At 32.4% G+C, this 27,241-nt stretch overlaps 4 protein-coding genes across 11 annotated transcripts; 2 read left to right on the top strand and 2 right to left on the bottom strand.

The window, feature by feature from the left end:
• Positions 1-1,253: 1,253 nt before the first annotated feature.
• On the top strand, positions 1,254-2,371 carry LOC118032807 (fasciclin-like arabinogalactan protein 11). Its single transcript, XM_035037589.2, has one exon. The coding sequence runs from the start codon at positions 1,363-1,365 to the stop codon at positions 2,170-2,172; it is 810 nt and encodes a 269-aa protein (XP_034893480.1). The 5' UTR covers positions 1,254-1,362; the 3' UTR covers positions 2,173-2,371.
• On the bottom strand, positions 2,248-8,238 carry LOC118032818 (calcineurin B-like protein 4). 8 transcript variants are annotated; one of them, XR_004684724.2, is made up of 12 exons: positions 7,986-8,238; positions 6,871-7,150; positions 6,432-6,514; positions 6,275-6,334; positions 6,082-6,190; positions 5,895-5,947; positions 5,547-5,627; positions 5,351-5,463; positions 4,942-5,204; positions 3,186-4,318; positions 2,895-3,034; positions 2,248-2,706 (listed from the first exon to the last, which is right to left on the bottom strand). XR_004684724.2 is itself a non-coding variant. In XM_035037597.2 (9 exons), exons 2-9 carry the CDS (start codon positions 6,992-6,994, stop codon positions 5,141-5,143), a joined length of 687 nt encoding a protein of 228 aa, XP_034893488.1. In that variant the 5' UTR covers positions 6,995-7,150; positions 7,986-8,238; the 3' UTR covers positions 4,775-5,140. The 8 variants fall into 8 exon arrangements, 2 of the variants coding, with proteins under 2 accessions (XP_034893488.1, XP_034893504.1); XR_004684721.2 differs by having other exon boundaries at positions 2,248-3,034; XR_012167530.1 differs by having other exon boundaries at positions 2,248-3,034; positions 3,760-4,318.
• An 11,693-nt stretch (positions 8,239-19,931) lies between these two features.
• On the top strand, positions 19,932-22,182 carry LOC118032851 (pentatricopeptide repeat-containing protein At3g49240, mitochondrial). Its single transcript, XM_035037629.2, has one exon. It carries the CDS (start codon positions 19,986-19,988, stop codon positions 21,984-21,986), a length of 2,001 nt encoding a protein of 666 aa, XP_034893520.1. The 5' UTR covers positions 19,932-19,985; the 3' UTR covers positions 21,987-22,182.
• Positions 22,183-23,195: 1,013 nt separating this feature from the next.
• Positions 23,196-26,564, bottom strand: LOC118032858 (E3 ubiquitin-protein ligase SINAT5). The gene is made up of 3 exons (XM_035037642.2): positions 26,037-26,564; positions 24,669-25,055; positions 23,196-23,783 (listed from the first exon to the last, which is right to left on the bottom strand). Exons 1-3 carry the CDS (start codon positions 26,283-26,285, stop codon positions 23,421-23,423), a joined length of 999 nt encoding a protein of 332 aa, XP_034893533.1. The 5' UTR covers positions 26,286-26,564; the 3' UTR covers positions 23,196-23,420.
• Positions 26,565-27,241: the final 677 nt, after the last annotated feature.

Genomic DNA, 27,241 nt, shown 5'->3' with positions numbered 1-27,241 from the left:
AGGCTGAAGTTCTTCCTGATGAAAAGAACGCAGATAATTTAATGATATCAAAATACATGATTGTATGCATGTAACATATGAGAGATCATTACATGAACTTGGTCTATTGGACGACAAAGCCAATCATATTGTCTGGATTTGCAGCACCAACTGGTTATAAACAGTGAGGTCCACTGTTTGAACCAATTAAAGCTGTTTTGGTCCTATGGACAGGATTCATGTAATAATTTATCGATCATAATGATATGTTTAGCAAGACATGGAACTAACAGTAGGCTATCTGCATCCAGCTGAAACTGAAACTGTTAATTATGAAAAGCTGCGTTGTTTTTCTTTCTTTTTGTTTCCCAAACAACATGGTGCTTGCATGTTATTCTTTCAACGCCAATAAATTTGTCAATGGTTCCGGTCAGAAAACTCAGAACCAACCACACCGGAACCCAAAGTACAGGAACCAATCCTTGTACTCTCTATCTATTTATCTCTCTGTATGCCCTAAGACTAAAAGCAACAATAGTGGAAAAATAGCTGGAATATCCATTCAAGCATATCTACGAGGCACGCGGAGGCAACTTGCTCTCAGGAATTCTCAAGAATGAGCTTGTTCACAACGAATACTCACAAGAGCCGTCAACTCCTCATTCCCCGGTGTGTCTAGTTCTCTTTGATTGTTAGCAGCCCCATGAAGACAACGAGCACAAGTCACCCAGAAAATTTCTTGGCAATCAGTGGGATCATGCCAATGGTACTATTATTCACCGGAAATTCCCAAAAGAAAAAATCCTAGATTGAAATAATAGCTTAGATCAAGTATCTGCAGCCATTAACCTGCTGATTCTAACTACTGAGGCTAAGAACACAAAACGAAGACATAGATTTGGTCATGGTCACATTGATCACAACATTCTCTAGTGATTTTCTTTTTCACATTTGTTTCCTGTATGCTTATCTCAAATTTCCCGTCACTTTGCAACAGATTGTTTTTTTTTTTTTTTCTGTCCATTATTTCCCCCCCTGGAAAACATGATACATTTGGTGAAGCATCACACAGAAAGTTGATTGATAAAGCTATCCTTCCTGTTTGACACAGACAGTGCTCATTTCAACAATCATGCACATCTTTAACACAATCTCCCCTCCTACTTTTCGAGAAAACTAGTTGCTGCTGAAGTAGCTGCAATGTTTGTGAAACTGAAATTACACATTTCACCTAATCTCATCCTCTCGCAACCATAATAAAAACCCTCACTATCCTCTCTTTGCACATCAAGCATTTGAACAGGTAGTAGTGGCATATTTGTATTAGCAATTCTGCATAGCTCCCAAGCTATCCAAACAATACAACCCAAAAACCACACAAAGATGAAGCAACAATTTTCCCTCTTCTCATTTTCACTTGTCCTTCTCTTCCTCCACTGCACCCAAACACTATCCCAGTCTCCTACTTCAGCACCAGCAAAAGCACCTGCTGCAGCCTCTGCACCTCCACCTGCTGCGACCTCGTCTGCACAGGCCTCGCCGCCCGTTATGGTTCCTGTACAAGTTTCGAAAGGTCCTGTTAATGTCATTAAAATCCTCCAGAAGGCTGGCGGCTTTGCTGTCTTTATCCGCCTTATAAAATCCACTCAAGAGGACATCCAAGTATTCTCCCAGCTCAATGACTCGAGAGATGGCGTCACCATCTTTGCCCCAACCGATGGGGCCTTTTCAGCCATTATCAAATCAGGTGTTCTTAACTCCCTAAGTGATCATCAGAAGATTGAGTTGGTGCAGTTTCATATTATACCAAGAATTATTACAACTGCCAATTTTCAGACTGTCAGTAACCCTATAACAACACTAGCAGGATCTGGTAGTCGTTTTGCTCTTAATGTCATAACCACAGAAAATATGGTGAATGTAACTTCAGGACTTACCAATACAAGTGTATCGGCAATTGTATACACTGATAGCCAGCTTGCTGTCTATCAGGTCGACAAGGTGCTACTTCCTTTGGATATTTTTGCCCCTAAAGCTCTTGCTCCTGCTCCAGCACCACCAAAGCCAAAAAAGGATGATGGCGCAGAGAGTCCTCTGGTTCCTGAGGATACTTCCAGTGCTGTAAGCTGCATCCTGCTTAACTCCCTGATCATCTTTGGAGCTGGTATGGTTGCTGCAGTTTTTACTTTGTGACCATGAAGTTGAGGACAAGGCATCTTGCGATGAGGTCACTTCTTCACCAAAGGTTCATGATTTTGCTCGATAGAATGAACTGTGATGTTCACGAGGTTGTGCTTTGAATAATTGCCTTCTTCTCTCAAATTTGTTTGTGTTTTTTCAAGTTTGTGAAGAACCTTCCATTTAACTATGGTTTTTCATTGTTTATTCATCATTTTTTTCTTCTTTTTCCCCTTCTTTTGTGTGTTATTTGGGATGGTAATTTATATTAGAAAAATAAATTATATGCTTATTGTGCTTTATTTTGTCGAGATTACATTAATCTGGATTCAATTAAGCTTGCTTCAAATTTTAATCTCTAGTGTATTATATGAAAATTGCTACTAACTCCTTCGAAGAAAAATACAAGTACAAAGAAAAACTCACCTCTTCAATCGATCTCTTTGGTATGGAAAACGCTACTGACCACTTCAAACATATACGTTCTGCATGCATTTTCTACTTACACGACCGGAACTGGTATACAGCAGTACATAATCTGATGTGATCCTAGAAAACATAAGGCTATAGATGTCATGTGAATCAATAATTTAAAACTCAAGATGAAAAATAATGATTTAAAACTCAAACTCAATTCATGCTTGGCTGCGTCAGCAAATTGATCAATGAATCAATAGTAACCAAAGAGGAAGACTGAAGGTGTGTGTGAGGGTTTTAGAGGTCAGTGAATGGAATACATGTGAGAATAGTTCACCGCATGGTCCAGTGGTGGCTTAAGCAGACGCAAATTTCGGGGCTGTATAGAGAATAATCTTGACTTCTGGAGTTAGTCAATCCGGATACAGGTTTCCTTTACGCCATTTACAAACTGAGTTCTCTGTTCGAAATAGAGAGGGAAAACAAGATCAGATACGCTAATGCATAGTAGAGATAGTGTACAAGGAAAGTCAGAGTGTACATTAACATATTGCAATATAGAGAGTGTAAATTGTGGAAGTGATACGCAGCTTGTAAGCTCCAAGTTCCACCTTTTTAGTTCTTTAAAAGACAAGTCTTTTTAAGATAAAATTCACCGTGAAACCGTAGGGGCAATAGCCCTTAAGAGGCGAACCATATATTAGATTTGGGCTAACATCATCATTGACGCCCTTTATGGGAACATTCCATTCTTGAACTCCCAAGCCCCTTGACTAGAAGGCTCTGATGATTCCAACATTCCATATTAGCTCAGAGTCAAGGACATAGGCAGCTCATAAGTTCTAGGTATCACCTCTCTTCTCAAGAGTCTGCAGTCTTAGTTATAGAAGATACTGCACAATGCAAGCCATGATCTAAGACATGCTTTAAGGATTAGATAGAGTCTTAGTTAAAGGACTTGCTTGGAGCACCGAGTCTGCAGAATTATGTAAATTCTCGTAGAATCTGCAGAAATCCGCGACACAAATTTGCACATATCTGATCTGCCATCTTCCCTTTTCTCTTTGTTGCTAACATTTGGAACATGCTACTCACTTTAAAAATTTAAAACATCAAGGACTGTATGCAACGCAAGAGAAGTAATAATTATTCCTTAAGCCATGTGTTCATAGGGGTTAAACTCACCTCATGTCCCTGTACCATGTCGATTTGGTTAGATCAACTTTTTCATGAGAAAAAGGATAAAATTATCATCTGCATGGGACCATTTTCAACCTATTTTTAGTAGGATCAAAACAAGTGTCGACATCTAATTGGCCAGCAATTGGTCATCAGACACCATTCAGTCTAAATGCTTCAATCTATGTGGTTAAAGGGTCAATCATAGCCCTTTCCATGTAGAATGGTTGATTTTTATCTTGTGTTCATATTATTTTTCATTTTGATGCTCCGACTTTCTCATTCAATGATAGAAAATGCTCCATCCGAACTAGTAAAAGATGCCTGCAACGAATCCAAGGAATTGATGGCCAAAATAAATGGAATTTTGGAAACAATGATGCATGTGTTGGTGTTTCTTCAAATGGATGCTAGAACTGCCTCAGCAATTACCACCACCCTTTCTAAAATAAGTATCCAGTTAGCAATTTCCACCACAAAATACACAAATTCTAATTGAGCTTGCTCGATACAACATCTGCTGCTTTACAAAAAACTCTTCGGGCTTGTTTCTCCTCAAACGAATCTGTAATGAGAAATTTCAAAGCTGTTGCTTTTGTGGCTAAGTGAAGATGAACTTAAAACAGCAAGCTAAGCTCCCGTGACTACTCCACAGATTATCTCAAGGAATGTGAAGATGAATTGGCAAACAACAAGGCTCACATCATGAAACTTACAACCAGAATCCACCATGCACGCCTGTGCTTAACGTTTGCAGATTTGCTCATAACCCATCTTCAACACTAAAAAATTCCTTAAGTTATATCTCCTGATCAGCCATAGCTTTAATATACAAAGATATGCAAGCACATAACCTTAATCTTAATAAGGAAGGTTCCATTGATGGTTTTTACAAGCAAGGTTTAATCCTTCTTTGACCTGGCCTGTTCAATCTAAATTATTTTCTAGTATCTCATAAAAAAAAATCTGAAAGAAAGGACTTCTGCATATCCCTTTTCTCTGAAATAAACTTTTCCTTACCTTATCAAACATGCTTGAAATTTTTATTATATCATATAAAACATGTTAAGTGCTAATTCAAAGAAAAATACAGGTAAAAACACACTTCTTATACATTTTATATATTACACCGCAAAATTTATGATGCTGCAATGTACCATGCAAAACGTGAGCCAAACTAAGCTTTACCAGTTTTGCATTGGAAAAGTTTACGACAGCAAATAAGCTGCACCTTGTAGATCAGGTCTTGGCTGCACTTGGGAGTTTGTAACCTCAAGTCTGTCTAGCTCTTGTATTGACACATGCGAATTCGAGCATCTCTCAAATAGAGTTGATCCAAATCGAGCGGATTACCTTTGCTAGAAATGACGTGATTGATACCTTTCTGCTACACTTCTGAATCTTCAACTTCAGTACTTAACACGAAGCTGGGAAATGCCAAGGTTATATCCCTGGAAAGAGAAAAAATTGCAAAACCTAAAGTTAAAACACTTGAATTGCGGAGGTACATTCTATATTGATCTTACTCGAGTAATAAGATGTAGGTGCAGTGTGCCTGTGCACAATTTACAAAATGAGTATGGAACTCGCTCCTCACTTTAAATAAGGTAGAGTCATGTTCTTTATAAGAGAAGGGTTCTTAGACACAAATTCCTTCCACTCTTCAGGATCAATTTTTCCATCACCCTTTAAATCTGCATCACTAAATGTCTGTGGAAAAAAGGGGGGAAATAGAATAATTAACCAAGTAAGAATGAAACAATGGAATTTGACACATCAGAACCAAATTGTACCTTGTCAACAATTGTTTCAACAACGTCATCGGACAGCAATAGATCCGATTCATGCAGAAGTGCCAATACCATCTCCTTCAACTGTTTAATAACTTCAGTTCATGAGGTAGAATATACATTCGGAAACACAAACACACACTGCTGGTAATCATTATTTCCTTTTTTCATCAAATTCCCCTTAATTATCTCATGGTATAAATTGCCGAACTTAGCCACTTTCTGGAATAATATATTTTTACCAGAAAGAATAAAAAAGCAAAACTTAAAACATGTCTGCAATTATCAGCTTGCTGCGTGTTATGGCATGTAAGGGAAAGAAATGGCAAGGAGAAGAATTGCAGAACTCACCTCCTCACGTTCAATGAAACCAGTTTGCCTTAAATCATATAATCTGAAAGTAACTGCAAGAAACTCCCCCTTGATTAGTAAATTATTAAGGAGTAGGTGCAAAAAACGGTTAAGTGACATGCAGAAAAAAAAGTGCCTGAACTCAAGCCCCTGCTTGTATATCATCCTAGAGGAACATTAGGCTTACAGTGGATCTTGTCTTCAACTGGTGCATTTGGATGAAAGACACCCAAAGATCGAACAAATTCTCCAAACTCAATTACTCCATTGCGCTTGACATCAAATAAATCAAAAATCTGCAGAAGTGAAGCAAAGAGATGCAACTTAGAAAGATGGAAAAATGACATTGCTATATTATACGAAAAGGTTGCACTGCATACCCTGTCTGCGAAAAGGTTCCTCCTGTTTTTGTTCCTGAAGAGTGCAAGCTGAAGTTCTTCCTGATGAGAAGAAGGAGACTTTTAAATGAGATTACACATGGTATTAATGAAGTCATGATTGTAAACATAATTAGATCAACATACTTGGATTATATACCTTGTGAATAAGGCCATCATCAATGACTGAACTACTTATTTTCTTAAAGAGTTCGTATAAAGCCTCTACTTCGCTAACAGTAACTGCAATAAAAAAATTAAATTAGGAACAGGATCTAGCTGAAACTCAAACTAATGATTAGGAAAAGCAGCATTGTTTTCCTTTCTTTTCTTTTCCGTGACAGCATGACTTTTATGCTTCTTATGCCTTTCAGTGCCAATGGATTTGTCATTGTTGTAGTGACCAACCACACCAAAGGCTGGATTCTCAAACCGTTCCATGTACTACTCTCTAACAAACTCAATTTCATGTCAGACAACTAGTTTTAATCTGCAAGATAGTGGGTACTTACAAAGATGTCCTAATATAACACAACGCAACACTTCTCAAAAAATAGCTGGAACACATTGAAGAATAGCTAGGAAGCAAGGAAGCTTACAACTAGGATGTTGCAACAATGAGCCTCTTGAAAATGCATACTCACAGGGTGTTTCAGCAGCAAGTACTGTTGGCTCCTCGTACCCCGGTGTCTCTTTAGTTCTCTTTGAATGGTAGCAACCCATGAAGACAACTAGCACCGGTCACTAACAAAATTTCTTGGAAACCAGTGGGCTCATGCCAATTGAACTATTTGAAAACACCAAATGGTAATTTCACAAAGTGTAGATTGATTGGTGACCGAGCTTGATTATCTGCAGCCTTTTCGCAGCTCAAAAACTCTGTACAAGAGGCCAAAAAAAAGGCATCACTAGACCAAAAGGTCACGATTGAAACCTTAAGAAAATGATTCTGGCAATTCAAGTGCAGACTTTTTTCCTTTCATTTCAGAGAAACTTGAAGTTCAAGCACTAACTAGGGGTGAACATACCTTAGAGCAAGTATAAAATATTATTATATTAATTGTTTTCCATAAACAACGCAGGAAAACATGAAGAGTACAAGATTACATAAGAAAACAAATGTCTTCATTATCTGGGACCAGAGGCCTACAACAACAGCATGACCTGATTTGATTTAAGATCTCAAAATCTTTATTTTCTGGTATGTTCCTCAGTTTTCTCAGAAACCGAAATGGGGAAGCGATGAATCTGGTCCAAATGTAATTTATCACTGTGTATTTAGTTTAAAAAAAAAAAACTTTTCTAGCGCTGAATTCAAAAGTTAGGTTATGAAAATCAATTTAGTCAATTCTCTACCAAAAATGAAAATGAAAGATTCTTTCCATGATTCAAACTTATGAAACCCAGAAATCTCGTCCTTTTTGGCTACTGAGAAAATGTAGAAGTGATCAAGAAACTCTTGACTCTAAAGAAACAACCAAAAGAACTGCATTAACATATAGAAAGTAGAACCCCCTCCTTCCCTCGATCTCCTCTCACAACAATCAGAAGCAAGATTCAAGAAAACCCAATAAAGAAAACATAGACAACAAAGGAACCAACCAACCGAAATTCCATTATCTGCACACATGCCATGAAGCCAAAACAATAAACAAGAAGGAAAAACGATACCCTAAAGAAAGATTTCTGCAACGAAAGAGGAAACTATACAAACCTTTTGCGACTGTCTTGTGTAATCTTGGAAAGTCTGAAAGACAGCACTTTAATCTGTCGTGTCTTCACTGTAAAGTTTTCTTTATAGGAGGAACAGCAAAATATTCAGGATCTTGTGTTTCTTTTTGCTTAGCATATAACTTTAACAGCTTCCCACTGTTTTATGCATGATTCCTGTCTCTGTCAATGCATTAATTATTTTAGTTTCCACCCATCACTTTCAGGTCCCCAATTTGGATGCATTGGATCTTTAAATTAAGGGAAATAAAAAATATCACAGCATGATTCTTCTTTAAAAAAATAAAATAATTGAGCTATGCATGCCAAATTTCCGGGAAAAATAAAATGTATCCAAACCCCCACTGTTTCTAGCCTACTTATAAACTTGATCTTCCTAATGGTTCAAAACCCGGGACTCGCTACTTTAAAATTGGACTAGTCTAAATTAAATAATAAAAAAAATTACTTTATTTAACTTAATTAAAATCTCAAGGTCACCTGTGACCCCATTAATTTAGGGTAAAACTCAGTGAAAGATATTAATTTTTTTTTATCAAAACTATATCAGATGTAAAAAAATTACTAGGTTTTGCTTATACACGATAAGTATTATTTTAAAAAAAAATTATTTTAAAAAATTTTAGAATTATATATTTTTTATTTTTTAAAATTTATTTTTAATATCAATATATATATATATATATAAAAGCTTTTTATACTATTGTTTCAAAAGATCTCCTCGTAACATATATATATATCTGATTTGCCACCATCGAGAAAAAGGCATTGACAAGACCTGATCCCGTACAGTATATACAGTATATCAAACTCAAATCATGTTTTTTCTTGAATAAATTTTAATTTAAATCTAGTGTTTGTTTTTTCATTTTAAAATATTTTTTATATAATTTTAGATTATTTTACTATACTAATTTTAAAAATAAAAAATATTATTTTAATATAAAAATAATTTAAAAAATAATATTTATAAAAATCTCCAAACGCTATTATTATTATTATTTGGATGTCTTGAATATCTATCGGTTCGTTTGACTTCATGTAAGATGGAGTAGGCAAACTGTCATCTTTTCTTCTTTGTCGTGTATAATAATGTAAAGTCAGAACTTTGAATGTTTCCTTACGCCCACTTCTGATTAGATGAGGATGAAGACACCATTCACCATTGGATCATTTCCCCGTCAGCATGAACATATAGCACTGTTTGTTAATTTTTTAAAATTTTAAATTATTTTTTTATTTTTAAATTATTTTAATATATTAATATTAAAAAATATATATTATTTTAATATAATTGAAAATCAATCACTGTTCGTCTCCAATGTCACATAAAAAGGCTACTGACATTTATTTAGAAAAATATTGATAAAATTCAAAAGCATCCGTCACCTCGTATTTTTATGTTTGAAAATGTTTTTTTAATTGTAAATCTTTAAAATAAATATTTTTATTTTTAATATTAGTATATTAAAATTATATAAAAACATCTAAAAAATATTAATTAAATTGCTTTTTATAAAACATGATGAACCATGAAAAATCAAACACTACGGAACTTAAATACTTGAGTCAGTTTTTTAAAATTTAAATACTCCAACATGGTTTATTTTTTCATATGTGATTTATGAGAAATAGTATTTAAATCGTGACAGTCCAAAGTCATTTTCTTATCAAATCATGAAAATGAGAACCTTAATCTTTGATAAAATGAACATCACTTATAATAATTTTTATATCAAACCATCATATATTATATCCATGACCTAAGAAGATCTTAATTCAAGTCTTAGGATTTCAATTTTGAATTGTCATCCAAATCATGGAATACTAACACATGAGAAGAAAAAAAAAAAAAACCTAGTGTATTATTATTATTATTCTTATTTAGCAGCTTTGAAACAAAAGGCAAAAAGGGTATGTATTTCCCGTGTAAGATGTATTTCCACATCAACCTAGTGTATTCATATGTATAAATTTCTCTAGATGCTTTTCAAGATTTTGAGATTTTTTGACTGTGTTTGAAATTAAAATAATAGTTGTTTTTTAAAATATATTTTTATTTAAAAATATATTAATTTTTTATTTTAAAAAAATTATTTATAGTATTAGCACATCAAAATAATACTAAACAGGGACTTCAGCTCATAAATTCAAGAAACAGAGCCGGTTAATATTGTGAGGTGTAGCTCAATTCGTCAAGCTCTAAGTTTGCTCCCTATAAATCACCAGTTCGAGTCTCACAAATATTAAAACCACTTGAGACTTACGTGGTCATTAACTTTAATACATGTAGAATTAGTCGAGATACGTACAAGCTGATCTAAACACTGATATTAATAATAATAAAAAAAAACCGGTTTAAGGTGAATGTAGACCTTGAAGAAAACTATAAATAGGATTTTTTAATAATAAGTGAGGTTTTAGACAATTTTCATTTCATATTTAAATTTGTAATTTATTTTATTATAAATATATCTTATTTATTTTTATAATTTTTTATTAAATGAGGGTTTTGGTTATCAACCTCGATTAACCCTCAGCTTAAGCCAATAAATCAAGCCTTCTTGATTATCAAACCACGCAATTAGGATTGCTTAGACTAGAATATTAAATCGAATAAATTAATAAAGGGACCGTATATGACATCTTCATTACATTATTTAATTTCTAAAGTATGACTTCTTAAAAAAATCCGAAGATCAACATAATAATAATAATAATAATTAAATGAATGACAACAACATTATTAATAGAAAAGGAAACTCGAACGCATCTTGATATGGACATTAATTTCTCAAATAATTATATAATAGCACGACGGGTCGTTGTTTAGCTGATTTTATAGCAACATCATAAGCATCTGACAGCCCATTCTATAATCAAGCAGCTGTATGAAATATTTTGGAATGACGTTTTTAAGAAATTTAACTTTTTTTATTCAAAATTAATTTTTTATTTTTTTTATTGTTTTTATGTACTGTGTTATCCTTCAAATATTTAATAAGTAAGTCAAACCATGTAGTTGCAAAAAATTGATCATTAATACCTTGGCGTGAGCGTTCAAAGAAATCTCAAGAATCAGTTTTTCAAGCTAAAAAAGTCGTTTCTTTTGACTTTTTAACCCCAGTCCCGATGGATCTTAAAAGATACAAAACAACTTCCTCCAAGCTGTATATATGACTTTCATTAAATATGTTTTTTATTAAAAATATCTTTTAAAAAAATATATTTTTAAATAAAAATATTTTAAAAAATAACAATTATCACCTTTCTAAATCAAGCTAAGCCAAAACATGCACGTCAAACTGTTTTCTAGCAAAGTTTTGTTAGCTGTATTTGGATAGAAATTCGATCAAATTAATCACTAAATTATGTTTGCTTAAACAAAATCAAGTGAAGTTGTGTTACTTGCACAGCTGGTGTCAATTTGTGGACGCCAAGTTGTGGTCTTATTGAATTAAATAAAAAGACTTCACGATCAAAATGTTGCCAACGTGAAGTTTTAGACCTTGAACAAAACTTCCTCCAAGCATGACTTTCATCAAATATAGTTTTTATTAAAAATATATTATTTTAATAAAAATATTTAAAAAAACAATAACTATCACACTTCTAAATCAAGCTAAGCCAAAACATGCACATCAAACTATTTTCTTGCAAGTTTTGTTAGCTGTATTTGGAAAGAAATTTGATCAAATTAATCACTAAAACCTCGTTTATTTGCTGGAAAGTAATTTCATTTTGCAAAGTGAATTCCAGAAAAGTGAATTATTTTTTGATGTTTGATAGTATAATAAAAAATAAGTTGGAAAACATTTTTCAGTATTTGGTTATGTCATGAAAAATGAGTTGGAAAATAACTTATTAATGTTTTATTTTTCTCAAGTTTATTAAAATAATGTGAAACAAATGTTACAAATTAAAAAGTTGGATGAGAATGAAATTGAAAAAAAATATAATTTCATAAATGATCTCAAATAAAATAAATAATAATCAAAATAATAGAGATCAAATCTAAAAAATATAAAAAAATAAAAGATGAAGAAATTAAAATAATAATAATTAATATTTCATAAATTATTTCAAATAAAATAAGTAATAATCAAAAGAATGAGAACCAAATTTGATAGATAAAAAATTTTAATAAAAAAATGATAAGGGAAAAGCAAATAACAATTGTAAAAATAAGGATCAAAATTAATATAAAAATTAAATTTTAAGAGATGAAATTGAAAAATAAATATTCAAAACAAAATATATATAACAATCAAGAGTTTGATGGCTAAATTTAATATAATCAACAAATAATATGACATATCTAAATTTTTCACAACTTCTAGAAAGTGTTTTCCGTCCAAATTTTTCAGGAAAACACTTTTCTAGAAACCAAGCTAAATTTTTCTTTGATCAGAAAGTATTTTCTGTTGACTAACTTTTCTAATGATACATAAATATAAAAAAATTAAAAAAATAATTTTTAAGAAACTATTTTTCAGAAAATAAATATAGCCTAAATTATGTTTGCTTAAACAAAATAAAGTGAAGTTGTGTTACTTGCAGAGCTGGTGTCAATTTGTGGATGCCAAGTTGTTGTCTTATTGAATTAAATAAAAAGACTTCACGATCAAAATGTTGCCAACGTTTTAATTAAAGATTTCCTACAAGTTTTTCCATATTTGAAAAGGTTCAGCCACTTTGTGGTTGATCTCTCACATCACTAAGAAAAAAATCATAATTTTTTTATCCTCAACAAATATATAGTTTATACAATTTTCCACTAATTTTTAGGGGGGGGGGAAATCAATCGGTTAATCTATCCTTATATTATGAGCTACTTTTAAATATGGTAAAATATTATTTTCCTTGAACACTTAATTTTCATTGAAATAGTAGCTTCTAAAGATATTCAAGGATTAGCGATAGCAATAGTCAGTCAGGGGTAAAGTTTTCTTATATTCACATTTTATCTATTACTCATTAAATAAAGAATTTAAATATTTATATTTTATAAATTTCAAATATTTATTATTCAACTATTATATATATATATAGAGAGAGAGAGGGGGTTAGGTTTAAGTCAAGTTTGACAATATTCATATCATATCTATTTGTTATAATATTTATTTAATTTTATTTATTAAGAGGTAGAATAATATTTTTAGTTTAACCTATATATAATTTTTTTGCTTTTCGATTAACTCTAAACACTCATAATAAACAAATTATTGAGAATTTTAGTATCTTTTTTATGTTTAATTTTAATTATTTTAACATTATTATTCATAGAATAAGGTAACTATCTAAAACAAATCTACTCATTTAGGTTGGTATGAGTTAATATCCACCAAATTTAGAATAAATTGCCCCCATCAAGGATTGAACAACATATTTTATAAATATATAGGGCTCCAATCGGACTTTGTGAAAACTTTGAAGGGCCATGACCCCCTTAAAGTTTTATAGTTCTAAATTGTAGAGAAAGAATATAGGGTTCTCAAACCTAAGATTATCGCCTTTAACTATAAAGAAGATTATCAAGAAAATTCTGATATATATTCAAAATGTTTATTTCATAAACATGTAGTTCCACACCCATGCATGGTCTATACCTCTACTTAATTCAAATTATTAAGAGTTAGAGCCATGAAATGTACACGATGTTGCCTGCAAATTGCGAGCTAACAATCAATAATGCCATGAAAAAACCAAGAATAAAGCGAGGAACATGAATAGGAGGAGGGGTTCCACCCTAGTGAAAGTTGCTTTCCTGTTCATACATAGAACAAAACATGTCTCATCGCTTTTAACGAACCAATGAAGAAGATCTTCTCCCCAAAATGATACGAGTTTTGATCTGAAAATCTCAATTATTAGATGAGATTTGTAGTTTCTTTATCAAAGTAACAATCATCTAGTGCATGCTTTTTCCCCGCATTAAGCTGTCAACAACATAATTCTGTAGAGTCACGTAGTAACTTTTTATTACTTTTCTTATTATAGAATGGTCCATCCCATCAATTTTTAACCCAAAAAAAAAAATCTAATAAGAGACGGTTTTACTTTATCTCATTTTACGAAACTTTATTTAGGTTAGGTTAATTCTAATCCGAATAATATCATCATGAGCAGTGGCGAAGCCACGTGGATGTAAAAGGAGTCAATTGCCCCTTAATTTTTTTTAAATGTTTATTATATTAGGATATTAATATAATAATTTGGGAAGGGTTTGATACATGAAAAGTGAAAAGTTATTGTTTAAATATATTTTAATATAATATATAATATATATTTTCAGCTCATTTACTTAAAACTTTTTCTTTTTTTTGTTTTTTTTACTAATTAACAGAGAGTTTTTTTCCTATTAAGTTGTTGTTGCCTACTTCTTTTTCTTATGTAAATTTATTTTCAAGTCCAGTAACTTCTTTTGATTTATGTTTTAGGTAAGATTTATTTTTTTTAATCTTTTCTATTTATTTTATTATCTAATTTTAATTTTATTTTTTTATAATTAGTTATTAAAGATATTAGAGTTTATGATAATTTAGGGTTTTGATATGAATGTGTTCAAATATATTCAAAATAAATGTTTGAATTTTTTAATTTAATCAATTAAATGTTTTTTATTATAAATGAATAAATTAATGTTCATGCAAAATCACTATTTTTTGCATCTCTTGTATTGACAGAGTAGATTATTAAAATTATTTAACTAAGGTCTCTTAGTTCACTATAATTATGGATTAATTATTTAATTAAGGTATCTTAATTTACAATGTACATATATTAATTGTCATTTTACATCACAAATTTATTTGTAATTAATTGTTAATGAGATGCTTGGAGTTAGAAGAGGGTATGGATTTAAATCCCATAAGTTACACTTTCTCTCTCTTAGTATTGTCTCTTATTTGAAACTAGAGTATAATATTAAAACTTGTTTCACATATTTGACTTAGTGAGTTTATACAACTTTTATATATGTGTGTAGAAATAATTTAAATGTTTAGAAATGATTAAGTATAATTTAATCAACATACTTATTATATATATATATATATATATATATATATAATTGAAATGAGTTTTGATAAATTGATGTGTATTTTGATATGAATATCATATGAAAGATTTAGAATTATTATGCAACTCAACTGACTTTATTATTGTGTTAATTATTATGAAGACATTAATGATAATAATAAAATCACTAGATTCATCAATTAAATTAACACGTCACTATAAAATTATTTTAAGTGTAAATCCTTTAAGGATGAATAGTTATTCATAACTTCAAGTTATATAACTCAATTAAATTGAAAAAAAAAATCCTATTGAAAAATTACAGTAATTTGCCCCCTCATAAAAAAAGCTCTGGCTTTGCCACTAATCATGGGATTGGTTTATAATTTTTTTAAAATTTATTATTAATAAAGTTATTCTAATTTTATAACTCAAATTATAAGTTTCACGGGTTAATTTTGTTAATATGATTAATATTAGTAACACCTAATTATTTTCTTTATGTAAAAAAAAATCAATCACAATTGTCAATTATCTAGTATTATCTAAAATAAATCTCATTTCTTCCCCAAATGTACCATAAATCTTGCTGAGCACCGAGTTGTCATCCACTCATGCGGATGTGATTCACATGAACAAATGATCTCGAAGAAAAATTGATATCAGCAACCCAATTTCAATGGTCCTATTTCTACAATCGGAAACTGTTTGCTGGTTAATTAGAATAAAGCAATTAGAAGATATAGGTAAATCTCTATAGATTAATACCCTTAGGAAAATCAAAACTAATTAATTAGGATATTATTAAAATTGAAATAATATCTTGGATAAGTTGGAGTTGTCAAAAACACCTAAATAATAGCAACTAAATTAGTTGAGATATGTACAGCTGGTCCAAACATCCATATTAATAATAAAAAATAAAAAATAACAACTAAATTAGTATATATGATTAACTTTATTTGATGCCTAAATCTTCATTTAACTAGTTAGATCTCGATTCATAAATGTTAAATTTGGATAGATGAGTTGATATTAAAAATTCATGATTTAGATCATGTCATGAGCTGAATTTCAAGTTAAATTAAAAATAATATTAATTTTATAAAAATTAATTGAGTATATAAAATTCAATTTAAATCGAGATTGAGTCAACTTAGGATGGTGTATTTAGAAAAGAAAATAAAAATAGACATTGTTTCTTAGGTTCGATCGTAGAAAATCAATAAAGAGAGCATGCTTTTCCACTCCCAGTCCAGAGATAAGCTACAAACATTTAATACATTTTGGGAATTAATAACTTAAATAATTATTAATTTAACTATCCATTCACAATGAAAGCTTCAAAATTATTGATATATTTGATGGTACCTCAAGGAAAAGATTCACAAAGAAGTCACGTCTTCTACGCCACCTCAGTAAGCACTCACGGTTTTTATATCATGTCGATTTTAAAAATAATTTTTTAAAAATATTATTTAAATAAAAAATAATTTAAAAAACATTCAGTGAAATTTCATTATGATAAAAGATAGGAATGCAACAATTTATGGTGAAATTAATAAGGGATTCATGGGAATTCACCTCTCTAAGCTCAATTATAAGCTGACATATTCTAACTATTATTGCTCGCCTATAGTCACAATATTTTATTTTTATAGGTGCCTATGCCCACATTTTACGCTTTATCTCTCTGACCAAACTTTGAAATTTTCAGATTTGACTTCTAACGAAAGCAATCAAAGTTCGAATTCGTTTTTGATACGTGATAGGAAACAATATTTTATTATTATTATTTGCCTTCTCCATGTAATTGTATTATTAAACTTATACACTGTTTGGATCGCATTTTATAAAAACTTAAATTTATTTTTTATTAAAAATTAATTTTTTTTATATTTTATACCGTTTTAATGCACTGATTTCAAAAATAATTTTTAAAAAATAAAAAAATTATTTAATACTTTTCAGCACGAAAAGTACTTTAAAAAGCAACCATATTTATTAGATGGTAGATGTTAGTGGCTAAGGATTTAACTTGAGTTTTATTTAAAAAAGATCATGTAAAAATTAATTTAATGTAATAAAAAATTATTTTAAAAAAAATAAATTAATATTATTTTATTTTTTCAAAACTAGTCGAATCAGGTTTAATACCTTGTTGTATAGACCGTGGAAAATAATACAAGGGTATTTAAGATAATAATATAAAATATTTTTTAAAGTATTTTTTATTTATAAATATATAAATGTATTAAAATAATATATATTTTTTTTTTTTAAAATTAGTTTTTCATAAATAATTTAAAGAAAAAATTAAAAATCAACGAAATGCTAGTATAACCGATGCGCCAAACAGGGTCTAGAAGGAAAAAGTCACCTCACCACGCAATTTTGTGTCAGCCAGCAACGTGGCTTACTGAATTAAATTGAAAAGTAATTTTCAAACGTTCTAGTTGAACATATCGTCACGTTGCTGACAAATCCAGAATGCAGATACGTTAACAAATCTAATTATCTATATTATAATAACACGTGTAGTATTATATTTATTTCCTTGCTAAATTTGTCACAAAGCCCGATAGTCTCTTTATGATAATCATAGTTCATAAGTCATAAAAAATAATATAATATTCATAATATAGATCAGCAATGACATAGCTAAGTGGGATAGGTTTTCATCTTCTACATGTTGTTAAGCATATCAGTATTCTTCAGATTTTTTTATTTTTCAAGTGATACAACTGCCTTGATTTATTATATACATGTACTTCTGTGGTTTGTTTCTCTCTCACAACCAGCAACTAATTTAGATTTGTCAGGCCAATTAATTAATTGATTCCTATATAATATCTATATGTTCATCATGAATAAATAAATAGTTGACTAATTAATTTGACCACATTAAATAATCAACCGATTCATGAAGGATTTTAATTTTAAGAGATTAACTTAGATAAATTATTAAAAATTATATATGTTAGATTTTATCATATGTTTTATCAATAATTTAAATATATGTATAGTTAAGTATGTGAGTTTATTTTAATTGTGATATTAAATAGGATATGAAGATTTACATTGAGCACTTAAAATGAATATTTAATCCAAGTCTTTACTTTGTTTTTTTTTTTTTTTCTGGATTTCTTTAGTAATTTATTTATGAAATTCACTATATTTATTAATATGTTATTTGAATTAACTTGTTTAAAATTTATTCTCACGTATTATTAGTCAAATTTTTTTATTTTATTGTTATTATTAAAATATATAAAAACATGAATATATGATTCAAATGTCAATAATCTCTCTATTTTTTAAGATAATAATAAATATCGTCACATTGCTAACAAATCCAGAATGCAGATACGGTAACAACTCTAACTATCTATATTATAATAACACGTGTAATATGATATTTATTTCCTTTCTAAATTTGTCACAAAGCCCGATTGTCTCTTCATGGTAATCACAGTTCACAAGTTATCAAAAATAATATAATATAATATTCATAATATAGATCAGCAATGACATAACTAAGTAGGATAGGTTTTCATCATCCAAGACATTCTTTATTTTTATATTTTAAAATTATTTTTTGTTAAAAAAATTAATTTTTATTCTTTTCTTTACTTTAAATTATATATTTTTTAAAATTATTTTAATTCATTGATATCAAAAATAATTTTTAAAAATTAAAAAATATATATTATTTTGATACATTTTCAAGTAAAAAGTATTTTAAAAATCAACCATAGTCATATTTCTAAACAAATCCTTGTTTAACCATAAATTACCCATCTTAAATTTAATTAAATAATATTTAAAACTTATTAAAAATACAATAAACTATGCAATTAGCTGTATTTCTAAATAAAGTCTTAATCAAAAAAATTTAATTAAAAAATATTATGAACATTAAAATCCTACAAAATAAAAAAAATAAGTGCTGGAATATGAACATTGTAAATGACACATCATTACTTTTTTTATATCAAACTTTTTAACAAAAATCAATTGTGCCTCCATAATTAACAAGTAATAATTATTTTTTCTTGAAAAAGCAAGGCGAGTACATATAAAAACTCTGCTTTCCACCACCACAATAACTGCCGAGTCTAAAAACTCCGATCCATCTGGCAGGTTAAATTGAATTGGTTCATGTTAAAGAAAAAAAAAACCTTATTAACTCGATCAAAATTTAATAATTTTATTAATAATTTTATTTTTTATTAAAAAAAATAAAATTCAGGTTGTGATCAAGTTTTGATTGGTTTAATTAATTTTTTTTTTAACTTAAACTGTTTTAAATCCAAAATAAATGAGATTATAGATGGATATACAGGGTGGATTTGGGTTTTAAAACAATGAAAAAAAAAATAAAAGGGTTGAGATTCTAATAGTTAAGCCTAAATTCAAATATTGAGATCCACGGGCTTCCAAAGGGGTCCCATTTCATTACTAATTAGGTTTTAAGGTTTCGTGAACCCAAGCCCATATTTTCAACAAAAGAACCTTAAAATCTGCTTGGTCCTCAACAGAAGTGTCCAAATATCATCCAGGGTGACCCTAGACTAGTCCCCATATATAACAAAAGTCACAATCAGACCCTAAAACTATATTGTTAACCAATTGAGTCCCTTTAATTCCCCACAATCCTCAATCGGATCCTTCTGTCAATAAATTTTCTTGAGAATTTTCTCAATCCAGTCACCAACCAATGCAAAAAGTTGGACATATTTTTTTGAAAAAGGATCAAACTTAGGGTTATTCGGCGATACATAGGGAGGGACCTATATGAAAACAAAAAACGTTAAGGAATTTAATGGAGAGCAAATTAATTATTTGGGGACTAAGTTGGAGGTCATCCCCATCATCCATCTCTCCCCCCTCATAAAAAAATCTATAGCCATAAACCCTACAAAAATCTTCATTTCCTTGCCAAAACCTTAAAACCCTAAAAATGTCTTTCTCTAAACCCACAACTTTCCTAGCCCAACTCAAAACCCTAACCACCAAAACCCCTCTCCACCACCGCCACGCGCCACCATCCCACACCATCTCCGTCCGCTTCCTCTCCTTCTCCTCCCCAGAAGAAGCCGCCGCCGAACGCCGCCGCCGCAAACGCCGTCTCCGCATTGAACCCCCACTCTCTTCCCTCAACAGAAACCAACAACAAACCCAACAAATCCCTAAACCTATCCAAAACCCTAATGCCCCAAAACTACCTGAACCCATTTCTTCTCTTACCGGCAACCGCTTGAATCTTCACAACAAGATTCTAACCCTAGTTCGTGAAAATGATCTTGAAGAAGCTGCACTTTATACCCGCCATTCGGTTTATTCAAACTGTAAGCCCACAATTTACACTGTTAATGCTGTGCTTAATGCGCAATTACGCCAATCAAAGTACTCTGATTTGCTTTCTTTGCATAGGTTTATTACTCAGGCTGGCATTGCTGCAAATGTGATCACTCATAATCTATTGTTTCAAACGTATTTAGATTGTAGAAAGCCGGACACGGCGCTAGAATATTATAAACAGATGGTTAATGAGGCTCCTTTGAGCCCTTCACCAACGACTTATAGGATTATGATTAAAGGGTTGGTAGATAATGGGAAGTTAGAGAAGGCTTTGGAGCTGAAAGATGAAATGATTGCGATTAAAGGTTTTTCACCAGATCCGGTTATTTATTATTATTTGATGGTGGGTTGTGTGCGGAGTGGGGATTCAGATTCGGTTTTTAGGCTTTACGAGGAGCTGAAGGAGAAGATGGGAGGTGAGGTTGTGGGGAATGGAGTTGTGGTTTATGGGGGGTTGATGAAAGGGTATTTTATGAGAGGGATGAAGAAGGAGGCGATGGAGTGTTATGGTGAGTTTTTGAGGGAGAATTTGAGGGGTAAATGGAGTGCAGTTGCGAATAATTCAGTGCTTGATGCATTGTGTAAGAATGGTGAGTTCGATGAAGCATTGAAGTTGTTTGAGAGTATGTTAAGAGAGCATAACCCGCCAAAGAGTTTGGTTGTGGATTTGGGGAGTTTTAATGTTATGGTTGATGGGTATTGTTTGGAAGGGAGGTATAAGGATGCCATTGAAGTTTTATTGAAAATGGGTGATTATAGGTGCAATCCAGATACTTTGTCATTTAATAATTTGATTGATCAGCTGTGCAGCAATGGAATGCTGGTTGAAGCTGAGACAGTTTATGGAGAGATGGATGGAAAGGGGGTTAAACCAGATGAGTATACTTATGTTCTATTGATGGATACTTGCATTAAAGAAAATAGAATCGATGATGGGGCGGCTTACTTTAGGAAAATGGTTGAATCAGGGTCGAGGCCGAACTTGGCAGTTTATAATAGATTGATTGATGAGCTGGTTAAAGTGGGGAAGATTGATGAAGCAAAATCATTTTATGATATGATGGTGAAGAAACTCAAGATGGATGATGAGAGCTACAAGTTTATGATGAAGACAATGAGTGATGTCGGGAAATTGGATGAGTTGCTTAAAATGGCTGAAGGAATAATTGATGACGAGGAAGCTGAGTTTAGTGAGGAGCTGCAGGAGTTTGTTAAGGGAGAATTGAGAAAGGAGGGGAGAGAAGAAGAGTTAACAAACCTTTTGGAAGAGAAAGAGAGGCAGAAAGCTGAGGCTAAGGCCAAAGAGGTCGAGGCAGCTGAGGCTTCCAAGAGAAGTGCAAAAGCTGTCATCAACTCTCTAATTTCACCCATTGGAAAAAAGGAAGCTGAGACAGAGTCCGGAGCTAATGAGAATGCCATTGAGGCGACCTTGGCTAACAAAGAGGCACAAGCTGATAAAGGAGAAAGCATTGAGGAAGCTACTATTGCAGAGTTTTCTCCCACTGATGTAAACACAGAGGAGGGAGAAAATAAAGGTGATGATTCAGATGAGACTGAAGCTCAAAGTGATGGTGCAACTGGGCAGCAGGTTGCTCCTTGAAATGGTAAAACGTTTGCGCTTCATCTCACGCACATGAATACTTTTGAAGTGTGAGGCTGGTCTATTCTTATGTAATTAAACATGTTGGGAAATAACGATGATTTATTTGCCTATCCTTATTGTACTGTCTGCTGTTTCTCAGAGTTTGTAGAGCTGATACACATTTGGTCGATTTCTCTTTGATCTTTGTGCACAATGAGCGCGTGATTCTTCGTTTTTTTTCCTTGCTAAACGCAATGAACTTTTAACATCCATCATTTTTTGATACAAATCTCGTATTATTGGGGCAATCAGTTAACAGTTATCTTTGATCAGGAATTCTTAAGATGGTTGTGTTAAATCTATGGTCCTCGAATCCCAGTACACAGGACGCACTATAGGAGTAGATTCTTTTAGCTTGCTGAATGATTCAATAGAACAACTTTGTGGTAGCAATTAAAATACGGAGTTACTTGGATTGCTGTCTTTGCCGACATGACATGACATATTCCTCTACAAATGGTGAAGCATTACCCATATGGGAACTGAACAAATAGCAATGATGCTGTCCCTAATTAGATTTGCCTGGTACCGCATTTGATGTAAATGCAGCTCTGTTCTATTACTTTTTTCATATGTTTATTTGGTTAACTAGACCTTGAACACCAAATGGGTTAACGAGCAGGAGTTCCAGTAATTCATGCATGCAAACTCTTTGAATCAAATTGATAGTATTCATAACGTAGATCAGCAATCACACAAGTAGCAGGATAAGTTATCACTAAGTATATGTTGTTAAACATCTCTGCATCTATGAGATTTTGAGTAAACAATTGAGTATCATCACAATGGGGAACTATAAAATTCAGTATGACAAATATGAAATACCAACAGCATTTATATCATGTGAGCAATGAAAATCATTGTAGAAAAAAAATAGTGCCGTGGCTTGGAAGCAAGCTAGCCTGATCTCAAAAGCTCCGCAATAGGCCTAATTTGTTAGCAGAACGGCTTGTTCTTCCTGTCAATTGTCGTGGTCATTCTCTTCTACTAGACTGAGCTTTTGTGTTGCAGATTCCACCACACCTCTTCAGACCTCCTCCTTGTACTTTCTGAAAATATGATAAGCTCATTTTCACTTTTACAATTTCAATGCCTTGCTGTTTTAAGAACCGAGGATTGACAGTCCTATATATATATAGCAGTATAGTCTACGATACACAGCAAAGATCCTGTAATTGGCTTCATCCAGTCTAGCTTGAAAGCCTTCTTTTTGTACTATCAAGCAAAAGTTGATGGAAGAACAGTTGTTTATTATACAAATTTATCAAAAACTGTAGGGTTTCATCAATTCCATCCATTACAAGATACAAGAAAAGGATGGAAGAAGTAGGTACAACACACAACAGTCTCAAACACACAAACCGTGTAAATGTCTTCAAAATCACTTCGCCTTTAGCTACAAAGGTTAGGTATGCACACTCCAGTTTCTGGACTTTGCTGTTCCTTCCATATCCTCCCGGTAACTCTAAGCTTCAGCTCCTTCCTATCCCCACCAGAGAAGAAAAGTGCCATATTTCGTTGAATTATGAGACCGTCATGACTATCCCTGACCTTCCGGTGGCTATCTCGGACACTTCGCGGGGTACCCTCCCATATAAGTTTCCTGCCATTTCCTCCGACCTCAAGGCTATAGCTATAATTCCGAGCCTCAGCCTCATCACCCATGAAACGGAGGAATGCCATATAAACAGGGGCCATGCCAAGCTGGAAAGCTTCAAAGTGAAGGCAGAAGTATTGACCAAAACAATGGAAGACCTGACCAAAAAAAAAAAAAGGACAAGCCATCCAATCAGGTACAGAACAGCCAATAAAGAACGTGCAGAATCCATTAGTGAATATTGAATCATGAACTCTATAATAAATATGCAGGTCATGGCTTAATCCAGAAATAGGCAAGTCAAGGTTGCGCGGTCATTTTAGGGGCTGGGAGTCTAGTGACAGACTCACATGAACGCATGCCAGAAAATAAAAGGAAGTGAATGTCTCTCATATAGGCTACACAATAACACAAATTGAGTAACCAGATGCAATCAAGCCTGGCCAATGTGCTTATGAATAGATCAAAATTAACAGAACTTCTAGCGGAATAGTTTAAGGGATGAAAATCAAAACATGATTGATTTGGAAATGTCTTTACCACCTAGGTTAACAGTTAGTAATGAAATTTCAAATGGCATCCGCTATACAGATTGAAAGATTTCATTTTCCAAGGGAGGCCTAGGATATTTAATAATGCCACCATGTCATGTTATCCATATCACGTTGACAGGTGACAGCCATATATACTTCCTTCCTTTCTTTACTTCTGATAGTTGGGGAATCCAGGAGTCAATGCCAAATTGCGTGCAGAAGAAAAAGCCTGCAAACTAATTTATTTCACCTAGCTTTGACAAATCTGTCTAGGTGCTATGATCTGAACATGGTCGGTTGACAGCCAGTGTAAAACTAGTGAAATCTTATATGGCAGGATCTGAATATGGTTTGGGCTACAGTTTAGTTTAGTGGAAATAAGTTGGCTTCAAGTTTAACCTGTCAGCATCCCATAGTTAGAGAAATATTCTATAACCTAATTAACCATGACTTGTGAAATTGTTCATGCAAATCCAGTTTAAAAAATGTAAAAAACAATTCTAGAGTTACCGTCAACATCCATGTGGCATTCTCCACTTCGCGGGGATTAGACTTCACATAGCGATGGTTGAAAGTGCATCCTATGTGCATGTCCACCTTGTGATCATCCCTTAGATGTGCAACCAGGAAAGGGATGTCCCCAACAACAGAGCACTCTGATCCAGCATAGGGGCAATTATATGGTCTGAAGTTGCAAATTGCCTCGTGCTTGAGCTTGCTGTAATATGGAAATATCTCTGGGCACCCCAAGTTGTAATATTTGCAAGGCAGTTCTAGTGACTCAGCCACCTTTTCTAGGGCTAAACATCTAATGTCCCCAAGCTCCTGCCTACATGTGGGGCAGCGATTTTGTACCCTTGTTTTACAGGTGGAACATAGCGTGTGCCCATTGTGACACTGCAAGGAAGAGACAGTTAAAATCCATATATTAATGTAGGTTTGTAGGCAAAGTTTAGCAAAACACAGCCATGTTAGCATTCCCCTCCAAGATTAAGATGAGAAAGTTCAGTGTAGAGGCAAGCATACTAAGCAAGACCAAGAAATAAATAAGAAGAATCAGGTAAAAAGTTGACAAGTCAATGATGAAATGCAGCACGCCAATATTAGGCTGCATACTTCAATATCTGATTCTCTACCTATATAGCACCTGATATTAGTCTTATTACCCACTTAATTTGCAGCTTGGCATGAGCCATCATTGCTTCAAAAAATCAAAGTATTATTCCAGAAAAAACTCTCAACATAAAAGAATCACATATGAAGTCAGAAAAAAGAAGTGAAGCTTGATCTCCAGATAACGTAACTGAAACGAGATTCCAAAGCAGATATAGTACTTGACAGCTTATGTTGCAATTGATAAGAACAATTAAAGGAAAATAAGAAAGCAACAATCTTAACATAGGGAAGTTCAGATATCACTCGAGGCAAAAGAATTAACTTCTGGAAAATGGATCAAGGATCTCGCAGAATGGAATCACCTCAGCTTCAGGAATGCTCAAAGAGGATCTCATAGCATTGCAACCCTTGCAAAAGCGTCACTAGAATGCCATCCGTTCAAGTCAAATTCCCTCACACACTCAAATTCAGCACTAATCTATTGAAATCAACTCGCCAAAAACCCAAAATTGTTCTCACTAAAACAGCCCAAAACATATCCAATTCAACCATCATCAACTCTAAAACAACACATCATCACTATGCACCTGAAATCACCAATGTCCTTAAAACCCAATTACCAAATCCAAAAAGATCTAACATACACCTATCAAACATCAAAAACATAACAAAAAAAAAAAAAACAGCAAGCAGACAAGACCAGATAAACACAAACCATAAAGTACACATCTTCACAACAAATTAAACACACAAAGAACAAACCTGATGAATTGGTGGGTACATAGAATTGGTACAGACAGGACATTCTAGGAGCTCATGAACACTAGTTGCAGGAGCAATAACTGTAGGACCCCCAACAACATTGGCATTACCATTGCTGTTGTTGCTTACATTGTGAGGCTTTGGTGATGCAAATTGATGAAGGTGATGATGTTGTAAATTATGGTGATGGATCTCATCCTCATCAAGTCCATCTGATGATGACACACATTCAATATTATCAAAATCCATTGAAGTACAAATTTTTACAAAAATAAAAAGAACCCAACAAGCCTAAAATGGCAAAAACTCAATATTTAGACACGAACCCAATTGAAAAAGATTGGATTTTCAATTTTTGGTATCTTTCTTTCTTGTATCTAAAGTTTCAATCTTTTTTCTGTTTTCTTGAGAAAGTTTTGAGTGAGAGAGAGAGAAATAGAGGCTTGTTTGGTTCCTCAGAATCTCTCTCTCTCAAAAAAAAAAAAAAAAAAACATTCTTTTCTTGGCTTGTTGTCTCTATCTTTTCTGTTCTCTCTCACTTCCAAGGTTTGTAAGGACGGAGAGGGAGGAGGATGACCGTTTGATTTAAAATGGGACAGTTGGAGTTGAGATCAACGGTTGTTAGAGGTTTAATGCTTGTTAATTACAGTGATTTTGTTGATAAATTGAAAAGGACGTTACTTAACAATATTTTAAGCATATTTTTCAATAGGAAAGTTTATCCCAAATACATAAAATCCATTTTTTTTGGAGAATAACCAGAATAAAATAACTGTTTAAACAGCTAATTTTTTTCACACTGCAATTAGCTGATTCTGTTTTCCAAACATAATTTTTTCCATAGAGTAAAAATTACTTTTATGGGTAGTAATTTTAATCACTAATAAAAATGATTGTTGAGGAGACGAGGAAGCAATCCATGTTTGTATCTAATGCAGAGAAGAGTACATCACATCACCTACCAAAACATGACAATTATAGAAGCTTTCTTTTTAGATGATTAGGTTAAAGATTCAGAAGGAGTCCAATTTTCTATTTCCATCCTGTAAGTAATTTTTTTTTCCCTTCAAATTTTGGTTTCAAATTGTTGAAATTACACCATGGATCCTGAAGTGCTCAGCAGCCTAAATCAACACCCTGATTCGACATATCTACCTTCCTGTCTACATGAATTTGGCATCCTCATGATATGATCAGTTTATCAG

Source organism: Populus alba, chromosome 12 (assembly GCF_005239225.2).
Source record: "Populus alba chromosome 12, ASM523922v2, whole genome shotgun sequence".
NCBI classification, from domain to species: domain Eukaryota; kingdom Viridiplantae; phylum Streptophyta; class Magnoliopsida; order Malpighiales; family Salicaceae; genus Populus; species Populus alba.
The sequence above is the reverse complement of the archived record's forward strand: the minus strand, read 5'-3'. Positions and strand labels throughout refer to the sequence as shown.

What these genes read in the sequence shown, in the direction of transcription:
- LOC118032858 (XM_035037642.2), bottom strand. Translation starts at nt 26,285, where the DNA reads ATGGATTTTGATAATATTGAATGTGTGTCATCATCAGATGGACTTGAT. An exon ending in TGTACCCACCAATTCATCAG is followed by an intron (nt 25,056 to 26,036) that starts GTTTGTTCTTTG and finishes TCTTCCTTGCAG; the next exon opens with TGTCACAATGGGCACACGCT. An exon ending in ATGCCACATGGATGTTGACG is followed by an intron (nt 23,784 to 24,668) that starts GTAACTCTAGAA and finishes TTTTTTGGTCAG; the next exon opens with GTCTTCCATTGTTTTGGTCA.
- LOC118032818 (XM_035037597.2), bottom strand. Translation starts at nt 6,994, where the DNA reads ATGGGTTGCTACCATTCAAAGAGAACTAAAGAGACACCGGGGTACGAG. An exon ending in ATTGTTGCAACATCCTAGTT is followed by an intron (nt 6,515 to 6,870) that starts GTAAGCTTCCTT and finishes TTTTTATTGCAG; the next exon opens with TTACTGTTAGCGAAGTAGAG. An exon ending in ATGACTCTACCTTATTTAAA is followed by an intron (nt 5,205 to 5,350) that starts GTGAGGAGCGAG and finishes TTCTCTTTCCAG; the next exon opens with GGATATAACCTTGGCATTTC.
- LOC118032851 (XM_035037629.2), top strand. Translation starts at nt 19,986, where the DNA reads ATGTCTTTCTCTAAACCCACAACTTTCCTAGCCCAACTCAAAACCCTA.
- LOC118032807 (XM_035037589.2), top strand. Translation starts at nt 1,363, where the DNA reads ATGAAGCAACAATTTTCCCTCTTCTCATTTTCACTTGTCCTTCTCTTC.